The sequence below is a fragment of the Balaenoptera musculus genome, chromosome X, assembly GCF_009873245.2.
Source record: "Balaenoptera musculus isolate JJ_BM4_2016_0621 chromosome X, mBalMus1.pri.v3, whole genome shotgun sequence".
In the NCBI taxonomy this organism is placed as follows: Eukaryota; Metazoa; Chordata; class Mammalia; order Artiodactyla; family Balaenopteridae; genus Balaenoptera; species Balaenoptera musculus.
In genome coordinates this window covers 10625029-10636464 of record NC_045806.1, presented here as the reverse complement: position 1 = coordinate 10636464, position 11436 = coordinate 10625029, and the positions used below count along the sequence as shown (strand labels likewise).

At 45.6% G+C, this 11436-nt stretch overlaps 1 protein-coding gene across 5 annotated transcripts in view; it reads left to right on the top strand.

Annotated features, from left to right (window-relative positions):
• The window catches only part of GPM6B (glycoprotein M6B), a 151618-nt gene that overhangs the window by 115969 nt on the left and 24213 nt on the right, over positions 1–11436 (top strand). For 2 of the 5 annotated variants that reach the window (XM_036839758.1, XM_036839759.1), the window contains exon 2: positions 802–921. The exons of the other annotated variants lie outside the window; for them this stretch is intronic. In XM_036839758.1, the coding sequence (XP_036695653.1) occupies positions 802–921 (120 nt within the window). The remainder of the gene's footprint in view (positions 1–801; positions 922–11436) is intronic. 5 annotated transcript variants of the gene reach the window in all.

Here is an 11436-nt window from a genome sequence, read left to right as displayed (position 1 = left end):
TCAACTAATAGTTACCAGCATCTGATTCTGTGTCAGGCAAGTTGATGGATATTTTTCTCTCCAGTCCCCTAAGAAGTAAGAAATATCGTCAGATTACCAGATAAGGACCTGAGTCTCCAGGAGGCCACTTGTCACCTCGTGTGGGAAGAAGCAGTGCTTCAAGCCCAAGACCAGCAGCCCTTTCTCTATAAAGACACTGGGAGATCATTGGAACAGGATTTAATCTGGAACATTCTAGACTCTGAAGTCCTGAGCTTAGATAAGATGAGGTGACAGAGAATATTGCAGATGTCAGTGGAAGGACAGGAGTTTTCATCCAAAGTTCAGCAGACCAGGGGGTCATTGGCCATCCTTTGCAGGCTGGAACTAGGCGCCGTCATAGCAAGCCTGGATTCACCCTCGCTTATGTAGCTGCAATAATGATGGTGCTCTGTGGGTCTGAAAGTGAAATAAACAGAAAGAAACCCACGATGGTGAGAAGCCAGATTTTCCTTATAAATAGTGTCTGCCCAAAATGATCATTCTAAGGGGCGGGACTTGGGGGGAGACGGAGAAAATACAGAAAGAAAAGACAATATTGGTGATTTTTGTCAACTTAAATTGAAAAATGGAGGAGGAGACTAACATTCTCCGTGTATTATGCTGAGTTGATAAGGTGATATTGAAAGGTTGCAATTCAATAGCATATTTTGTGAACTCCCCGTTTCCTTGAACTATATGGTAAAAGAATAAATTAAAATGCTGATGTAGAATCTTTGCTGGAGACAGAGACACTGACTCTTTGCCACCTGAAATTGGCAGTGAACAGCAGAGCTGAAATGGAAATTGGCAGGTACCACTGGATGTACCCAGGCTCAAAGAACCACCAGTACCGTCCCGTGCCAACCCTGGGGGACAGGGCTAGCCTCTTGAGCAGTCCAGGTAAATACAGCCTCGGGGTGAATTTGCACAGCAAGTCAACTGTTATCTTTAATATGATTTGTGATAGCTCTTTCGGTTTGGTGTTGTTTTCTGTTTTGCTTGATGCATTAATTTGTTCCCAGGGGTAGGGGTGGAATTAGCCCCTTAAAACTTTTTTTCATCCTCTTTCTTTTTCTCTCTTCCTTTCCATTCCACCCCATCTTTCACCTGTCTCTTCTCCCTCCTCCCTGTTTCCTCCCCCTCACCTCTTCTCAAAAGGAGCAGTGTACAGTGAGGTATGCCTTGGGGCTAAGCACGAAATTTCTAATATCTGAACCAATAATGGGTTGGGGGGGCGTTACACATGCCCATCATGGGACCAAGAACTGAGCCAGGACATTTGAGGAGCCTGGGCTCTGAGGGTGCTGTCAATGTCCCCAAATGTCTTTCTGGCCACACTGCTCTGCAACGCTCTGATTTAACGTCAGTCCGTTGCCTTTGAGAAGGAAAACTCAGAGCCCATGAAATGAGGAGCAGATACCTGGGTGCGCCATCCCATCAGGTAGGTCCACAGGGTCCGGTTTCCAGTCTCCTTGCTCAGGAGGAGCACTGGTCTCTCGGAACGTCTGAGTGTTGGGTCTGGGTGAGCTGTGCATCAGCCCACGTGGGGACCCGGAAGGGGAGAAAGCCGAGCGATACGCACACCCACCCTCCACATCCTCAAAGTCCACACAAAGCATCCTCATACGCAGCTCAGTGAGCTAAAATTCAGTGGTTTCTAGTTACTTAAAATGTGAATATAAAGGGATGGTGGTGGGTCAGAGAAACACAACAGGCTTCAAGTATCGCTGTAATTCTGTGTGAGCCCATAGCAGCATTCCTCCCAAATGTTTGCTTACTTCTGCAGGAATACATCAGAAATGACCACATAGAACCTGCAAGTCTAGAAAGAGCGATCCTGAGGTACAACGTAAGACACACGTTGAGTTACAAAGTCAGACCACCTGTAATTCATTTAATAATTTTTAAATCTTTTCTTTAAAACCTAAATTGTAGCTTCAGGTTAATTAACATGAACTCTGACTTTGGAATTAGTTCTACACCTTGAGTGACGGATTCCTTCACTCCGCCTTTGGCTACTAGGCGCCAGCTCTGTGTGTGCCTGTGTAGTGCCAGTTAGAAGAGGTGAGCAAGAAATGCCATCAGACATTTGTTCTCTTGGATCCTTCGAAGGACGGAAGGTTCTGGAATCTTGATTTTTTTAAAATTACTATTAGACATGTATCCATACAGTGGAATACTGTGCAGCAGTGGAAGGGAATGAAGTACCCACGATACACACTGCGACACGGATGGATCTCAGAAATAGGATGCTGAGTAAACGCTGACACACGAGAACAAATACCGTAGGGGTTCCATTGATAAGAAATATCCAGAATTGGCAAATCCAGAGAGATAGAAAATAGCTGAGTGTTTGCCAGAGGCTGGGGGAGAACGGCTTGGGGAATGACCGCTGGTGGTTACAAGGGATCCTTTGTGGAGTGATGGAGATGCTTTAAAATTAGATCGTGGTGATGGTTACACCACTCTGTAAATGGACTCCAAACCCCTGGATTGCACGCTTAAAACAGGTGAATTTTCTATGTAAACTTAGCTCAACAAAGCAATTTTTTTTTTTTTTTTAATTTATTTATTTATTTATTTATTTTTGACTGTGTTGGGTCTTCGTTTCTGTGCGAGGGCTTTCTCTAGTTGTGGCGAGCGGGGGCCACTCTTCATCGCGGTGCGCGGGCCTTTCACTGTTGTGGCCTCTCTTGTTGCGGAGCACAGGCTCCAGACGCGCAGGCTCAGTAGTTGTGGCTCACGGGCCTAGTTGCTCCGTGGCATGTGGGATCTTCCCGGACCAGGGCTCGAACCCGTGTCCCCTGCATTGGCAGGCAGATTCTCAACCACTGCACCACCAGGGAAGCCCAACAAAGCAATTTTTAAAACGCTCCCCCTGCCAAAGCAAACTTAAATGTGCACAATTCAATGACGGAGAGAGAGAGAATGAACAGTACTTGCTAACATGACAAGAAGGTCCCCAAATTATCCGAAAGTACTGCCAGAAAGAGAATGGTCTTCATTTTAAGAATGTGTCGGAAGACACCAGCCCAGTTAGAAATCAAGAAAAAAACTAAGCATCTTTCCTGGATTTGGGTGGTAAAGCGTAAAGGTCAGTATGGGCATTCTAAGCAGCAGTGGCAGCTGAGAAGAAAAAATACAAGCCTCCAATTTCCTCTCCGAAACCTTTGGGGCCAAATTTATTTAAGAATTCAGAAGAGTTGAGGTTTCTGAAAAGTGACGTGGCACACATACCGTGTGCACCGCCACGTCCCCAGTAAGGTCTGGGTGCATCCCCCAAGTCCAACACATGGATCTTTCTGGAGAGCTGGAGTTACGTTTGGGCGTCAGGGAAATTCAGTGCAGAACAGGTTTTGCTGCCAGATGAGCTCGACCCCTCTCCCCCTACCAAAAAAGAAAAAACCCTTAATTTTCAGAGTTTTCGGACTTCTGGAATGGTATGATGAGAGATCGTAGGACTCTAATAGTTCTCACGTTGCTGGTGATATTTCAGGTGAGAATTCCATGAACAAGCACGTTCTCGGCGGAGGGGGGAGAAACAAAATCACTGAACTTGATCTCTAGCATCATCTTGCCAGACCCTGAAATGGTCTCCATGCACCTGTGGTGGTAACTGTGTGTGTGCGGGGTGGGGGGGACATCACTGGGGGAAATGTGCCCGTGTGGCACACGTACTGCAGCCACGTGTGTCTGGAGCCGGGGGCAGAGGCCTTGCGTGGGATGGTGTAAAGAGGCCATCGCAGGCCCCGGAGTGAGGGGACCGAACGCAGCCGTGGGGTCACCTTCCTAGTTGCCTGGAGATTTTGCCGGCTCCTGAATCAGTGCAGTTGCCATTCTGTGCTTAGATCCCAAACCAGATGGTGTGAGGGAAAAAATAGAGGATTCCATATGGCTCTTGTGTCTTTTTTTTTTTTTTTTCCCCCTCAACCTACTTATTCCCCGTTGGAGAAGTCAAGGTGCTTCCAGTTTCCTTTGCCTTGATCGTTTCCCGTTTTCCTTCTTGGGTGTAACTTCTCCGTGGAATTACATTTTTAGCACTTGGATAGTTAATCCTTCACCATCTGCTTCCTCTTTCTTCTTTTTTCATTGTTTAATTTCTTTGACCAGGTAACATCCCCATCTTCTCTAGGCCTCCAGGAAATCAAAGGATGGGTGGCCACAAGGGCAACCCCATGTGACGCTGCCTTGGGGACCTAGGCCTGAGACAGTGGCACTCAGGAAAGAAGGAACTGTTATGGCTACAGCTGCATTCGATGGAATATTATGCTTCACGTGTGCTTCAAGCTACTGTGGGTTGTGTTACACAGGCTTCACTCAAGAGCGTCACCTGAGGGAATTTAGATCCTCTATTCCAAGTGTGCAGAGTCTCAGGCCCCGCCCCAGGCCTGCTGAATCCGAATCTGCATTTGGACAAGATTTCCAGATGGTTCCTGGGCACAGTTTGAGAAGCACTAATTTAGAGGAAGGTCCAAAAGCAAGAAGGGAGAAGACAGGAAGGAATCGAAGGAGTGAATTTACCCTTAAAAGTTCTAGAAATCTCTATATTTAGAAAAGACGGAGAATTGCTTAAGGTGTCCATTCTCCTTTCCCTCTCTATTTATGGGGAGGCAGGTATAAGAATTGCCAATCGTTAAGGCACTGAGTCCTGGTTAGTTTGAAAGGCCAGTGACCTCTGATTCTCTTATCTACTTGCCTGAATATGTGCGTTCTCTGATTCCTTTGTTTAAAATCTTGGTGGAGGAGAGTGGGGAGGGGCAGCGAAAGGGGGAACAGCTTGTTTCCTTGTGGAGAGAGTGAGGAGAAAGTAGTTGACAGGAGCTGGGAGAAATTCTCAAATGCCCCTCGTCACCTTCTTTTTTCTCTTTTTTAAAGATCTGTTTATTATTTATTTATTTAATTTGTTTTTGGCCACGTCAGGTCTTAGTTGCGGCATGCGGGATCTTTCGTTGCGGCGCACGGGCTCTTCATGTGGTGCGCGGGCTTCTCTCTAGTTGTGGCGGGCGGGTTTTCTTTTCTCTAGTTGTGGCGCGCAGGCTCCGGGGCGCGTGGGCTCTGTAGTTTGCGGCACGTGGGCTCGAGTTGAGGCGCGCGGGCTCACTTGCCCCGTGGTGTGTGGGATCTTAGTTCCCCAACCAGGGATCGAACCCGCGTCCTCTGCATCATTGGAAGGCAGATTCTTTACCACTGGACCACCAGGGAAGTCCCCCTCGTCACCTTCTTGAATATAATCCAGTGACATGCAAGATGCTGTCACTTAACATGGCTATAAGCTAAGGGACCAAGAATGACTATTCAGACACTGGTAAATCTGTATGTAGTTCGGCATTCAATCTGCCAGATAAGGAGTAGAAAAACCACCCCCTTCACCAATCATCAGTTCCCCTTCTGGCCATCTTCCAAATCCAAATGGCTCTGATGCTTGGGTTAAGATGACTATAGATAATTCCAGAAGTCCAAAGAGACCACCCTCTCACATATGGGCTAGAATGGAGAGTGTGGGGAGAGCACGGGGAATGTTGGTGTTGAGCTGAGAGTTTAGCAGGAAGCCCACGTGTTGGGATTTCCATGGCCAATCATGGATTCCCGAGCAGCCATGAGGGGCAAGCAAGCATCTCCTGCCTGTTCACTGCTGTGAATCAGGTCACCCTGTTGGGCTCCATGTATCTGCCCAGGTGTGACCTGAGAAGGCGGGCCCCCAGAGATCCCCAGCCTTTCTCTCTCTGGCCCCTGAGCCTGGGACTTCTCTGTTGTGGATCCACTTTATAGAGTGACACCTGGGATATGTGAGTCCTGGGAAATGCTGTTGGATTTGTAATTCTTTCATGTCACTCTGCCCTAACCTAAGGTTGTAAGGCCACTACATTTGAGGCCTTTTCTGCAAACACTTGAAATGTATCTCATGGTGGGAAACCCTTAATCTTTTCATGTGCGTCTTTGGGCTCTGTTGCTGGTTGCATGAAGACTGTACCCAGTGGTCTGATGGTGTCCTGTGGGCTCTCGGGCGGGGTGGCTTCTCCCCAGGGTCTGGTTGGAGAAGCTCTCTTGGTTTACACAGCTCTGGCCAGGGGAGGCACCCAGTCCGTCTGATGGCTTCCAGTGATTCAAGGTGTTTCAGGTTAAATGGAGGTGAACAATGGACACAGTGCAGGCATATTCTAGCTCAGGTTAATGCTATCGATATAATGTTTCTGAGTTTTTAAAGAGTTCTTTGCATTTTGTTTTCTGCTGTGGATTAATTATTTCATTTTCAAATTACCTGCAGTTTTCACCAAAAAAATGTGCCACTATAGAGCAGGTAACTATTTTGTATCTTATTTACCAAAGGCTATTATGTCAGCCGTATACATACAATTTTTCATTTACGAATGTTCAACTTTTTATCAGCTATGCTGTTGGTATATGATTAGCCCTCGATTATGTAGCAGTGGCTGCGACTGTGTCTGTGGTATATAGAACTCCCTTTGCCTTTTGGTCTTGTGTCTGTTCCTCAGCTCAGAGTAGGCAGACAAAGAAAGCAGAGGTGAAAAGCAGATGGATCAGTATTGAGTATAAGTTTGGAGCTTTCTCTCAGGTACAGCATCTGGTTTTAGGGACACTGACTTGGATTATTCAAAGCAGCGATTTGCAGTCTTTTAGAAATAGTGACATCTGATCTTTGTTTCCTTTATGATGCCCCTTGTGTTGTATGTTTTCATTTGGGGTTAATTAAAATTAATTTTGTCTTGAACTCTTTCGCCACCCTTAGAGCTAACTGGAGACATTGGGAAGCAGCTGAAGTCTGCTGCTAGAGGCTAGAGTCTTCCCGCCTCCCCAGGCTGTGTCCTTTCGGGGGTCCCTGTTCACTCACAACCATGTGTTTCCATCTCTCTCAAAAGCTTATATAAAATGGCTTGTGTACTAGGAAACAGAAAGCTCTGGGTGTCTGAGTCATTTAGGTGGGACGAGGCTTCCTCTGAAGAGCATCACGCTTGCGTTTTATCTGGGAACTTCCATGGACAGTGCTTTCACCCCGAGGAATAACTCTAGTGGTGAAATAGGCCAGTAGGAGAGGCAGTGGGATCAAAACGAGCCTTTCCATGGTCTTAAGACAACCTGGTTTACGTTCATGTGCTCTTTCCCAGTGGTGACACATGGAGATTACGGAGATTACGGAGATTCCTGTGAGGACTTGGCTTAGACCAGGCTGGTGATGCCACCCACCATGGTTTTGTGAATAAAGTTTTATTAGAACCAGCTACGCCCATTCATTTACAGATTGTCTGTGGCTGCTTTCCTGCAAGAACAGCAGAATTGAGTGGTTGCAACCATATGCTCTGCAAAGCCAAAAATAGTTACTGTCTGGCCCTTTCCATTAAAAAAAAATGCCAACCCCTGACTTAGAGTAATTGCATTCTTAGCACACGTTGCAAATCCAGTCTACTTATGGTAGGCAAGACCTAAAAATTTTGCTAGTCACTCAGTTTCCTAAAATCTTCTCCATCCGAGATCCCTCACCTTCTTCTCTTCAGGCTCCAGAATCCTTGCTCCCTGGGGTACTTGTTCACAGGCTTTAGACTAAAGCTCAGCCCTTCTTCAGAGGGTCTCTTGGCTCTTTCTGGAAGCTCAGCGCCTCTTTCAGGTCCCTCTCTGAGTGTTCCCATAATATACCAGGTCCTGTTAAATGGATGCCATGGAGCTGTTTTCATCTATTATAACATTCATTGTACTTTGGCAAGTTTTATTTTCTGTGATATGTAAAAGATCATTTATATGTTGTTAAGGGCAATATTGGGGGGTCGTTTCCTTAAGTGATTTTTCAGAGTATGGGCCTCTGATGCCCTGAATCAGAATCACCAAGGATTTTGGTTAAACATTCAGATTCCCAGGCCCCCCCTTTAGGGTGGGTCCCAGGAATTTGTTATGTTTTAATAAGCTCCCCAGGCAATTCAGAGCCACACTAAAGTCTGACCACCACTACTGTATACATAGAGGATCATAACGTTGGATGAGAAAATAGTCCCTTGTTATAACATCTTTGGTGAAGTATCATTCCCGTTCAAAATACCTATCTGAAGAACAGGATAAATCTGAAATTCAAAGGCAACTTGTATACATACATCTACCATCAAGCTGCCCAAAGCCAAATCACCACATCCTTAGCAGACAGTGAGTTTGAAGCAAACTTCTCTTGATGTTTTAATATTGTGATTGCATCTTTGTGTATTAAAAAACACAAAAAGATTTGATGGTAGAGGTGCAGGCAAACACCAGAGCTGAAGCTGTGTATTAGTTATCTATTGTTGCACAACTAATTAAACTTAGTAGCCAGGAACAACAACATATTTTATCTCAGTTTCTGTAGGTCAGGAGTCTGGGCTCTGCTTAGCTGTCTCTGGGTCTCTAGTGAGGCTGCACTGAAAGCATTGGCCAGGGCTGCAGTGTCATCTGAAGGCTCAACCGTGGAAGAATCCACTCCCCAGATCACTTCTGTGGTTGTTCGCAGGACTCAGTTCCTCAAAGACTGTGGGACTGGGAGCCTCAGTTCCTCACTAGCTGTTGGCCCAAGACCTCCCTTGATTCCTTGCCATGTGGGCTTTCCCATATCTCCCTCATGACATGGCAGCTGGCTTCATCAGAGAGCACTAGTGAGCAGGTAGGAGGAGTGTGCCAGCAAGGGAGAAGAGAGAATGCTAGGAAGACAGAAGTCAGTCTTTTGAAACCTAATCGGGGAAGCTAGTCAGTAAGTTCAGCCCACACTCAGGGGGAGGGAATTACACAAGGGTATGAATATCGGGAGGTGAGGATCATCGGGGGTGTCTTAGAAGGCTGCCTGCCACAAGCTGTATTAACATTTCAAAAAGGAAATGCATCATGTGCCTCCTTAGAGCACTGTCTTCTCTCCTTAATGACAGTAGCCCCCTCACTTTCCTGTCACCAAGCGGGGGGAGCCCACAGGTTCTGTAGCTACAGGATACGTCCCCCCAGCCCACCCCAGCCAGGTTGATGTGGCTCCTGCCTTTTGCTGCCAATTCTTAGTTTCCAAAGGGGACTCGTAACCTTTTAACATTACTAGCATCTTTTGTAAAAATCAAACTTGAGAAGCAGATCTTAAAAAGAAAAGGAAAAAAAAAAAAAAAAAGAAAAAGAAGCAGGTCTTTTTTTTTTTTTAACTTTTTTGAGGTGTAATTGGTATGCGTAAGCTGCGTATACTTAAAGTGGCCTATTTGATAAGTTTTGACATATGTATGAGCCCATGAAACCAGCACCACAAGCAGGATGGTGACATGTCCGTCAATCCCAAAGTTTCCCTGGGTCCCTTTATAAGCCCTCCCTCTCCAAGCAACCACTGATTTGCCTCCTGTCTCTCTGGGTTAGTTGACATTTTCTGGAATGGCCCTTGGGAAGATTCGTTCACATATATTCTCTCATCTTTTCTCACCAAGCCATTCCCATAAAATGTTGTGTGACACTGACTGCTTCATAGCTCCAAGCTTCGTCTGCTTTTTCCCCTTCCTGCCTCCACTGAAAACGCCCTGCCCCCCTTGAATACAATTCAGAAAGACCCATTCTGCTACCACCTACAGTGGAAGAGTTTAGTTTGCACCCACTCCAGTCCAGCCTACACACTAGTGCCAGATTAGTCTCTTCAAAGCACACCTCAGATCATGTCACTCGCCTGCTCACAAAGCTTCCCTCTCTCCCCACTGCCTGCAAAATGAAGCACACGAGGCTTCAGGTTGGCTCAGAGACCTCCCCACAGGAGGGGCCCACCTGCCTCTCCAGCTTCTCTCCTGATGCTGTCCTGGTCCCCTTGATAAACTTGGCCACGCCCTCAGCTCTCCCCACGTGCCCCTCACCACATCGGTCCTGTTCTCCTTTGCTCATGCTTGTCAGCGTGTCCTAACCATGGGATCCTTCTGTTCTTTAAGGCCTGTCTACACCACTGCCACCCACACACCGTTTCCTAAGCTCCCCACGCTAAGCCAAGGAGATCTGTCCCTACCTCACTCCCCATGTCCCTAAGTCAACTCTCTCTTTATTCTACTGTAGTGATCTCTGATGTGTTTGTGTCCCTCACCCCACTCCAAAGTGTCAAGGCCGGGAGGGCAAACCAAACCCCTGCAGCCCCCAGCACAGTGCCTTGCACATAGCAGCAATTCAATAGACACTCAACTGAATCCAGTGGAATCCAGCAGCGCATAGACACTGTCGCCCAGATGGTCAAGGAGGTTGAGTGCTGCTAAAGCTTAATACTGCAGGGAGGTCTCAGATTTCCTGAACACCCTACAGATCTTTGTGCTCTTAAAATCTCTGCCGTTTGGATTTAGAGCTAGCTTCCCCTACTCGCCATCCGTTTCCCTGGTTCTTTGCTCCCCACTTAACTCAGCTCATAGCACACACACGGTCTTTAGGAAAACTAAAGCCAGTTCCCACAAAAGGCGAAGGAAGAGACTAACGAGTGTCTTTTTCTTGACTTTATTCTCACCATGTGAACATAACTTTCCTTTTATATAATTGCTTATTTTCTACTGCCCAAGCCATATTGCAAACGTGAGAGGCTCATCTATTTTAAGATTTTCACAACGTGCCGCAAAAGTGAAAATTTCTGATTTCATAGATTTTAGGACAAGCTTTTAGAAGGATCTCCCGAAAAGCAATTTTCTTTATATCATTAAAAATAGTTTCAGCGTTCTTGGCATTATGTAGTTAGATTTTTATGTCAGTGACTCTAGGAAGGTCAAGGGAGAACTGAGAAGCAACCTATCTATCATTTAAGTGATTCCTCAGTTAGGTCTTTAACAGGAAGCCCCCCTGTCCACTGACTTCATGATACCTTCTTTTTTTTTAAGTCTTTATTAAATTTGTTACAATATCACATCTGTTTTATGTTTCGGTTTTTTGGCCATGAGGCACGTGGGATCTTAGCTCCCCGACCAAGGATCGAACCCGCACCCCCTGCATTGGAAGGTGAAGTCTTAACCACTGGACCACCGGGGAAGTCCCCATGATACCTTCTTAATGGTGTATACCAGTGGTTTACAGACTTCGGGTTGTTAAGTCCCTTTACCCTCTTAAAAATAATTGAAGACCCCAAAGAGCTTTTGCTCCTGTGGGTTATATCTCTAAATCTTTTTTGTATTAGAAATTAGAACTGAGAAATTTATTTACTTAAGTAATAACGTTTTCATCATAGAAGTTTTAAAAGTTGTGTAATTTATTTTTTATGTTTTATCTATTAATATTTGATCTCAGAAATAGACTATATGTTATCCTTTAAAAAATAATGAACTTACTTGTTTAAAATGACAATAATAAACCCATTACATGTTAACGTAAGTAATGTTTAGGAAAGATAACTCTTTTCCCAAACAAAGTAAAACTTGAGTGAGAAGAGTAGTACTCTTTTACATTTTTGCAAATCTCCTTAATATC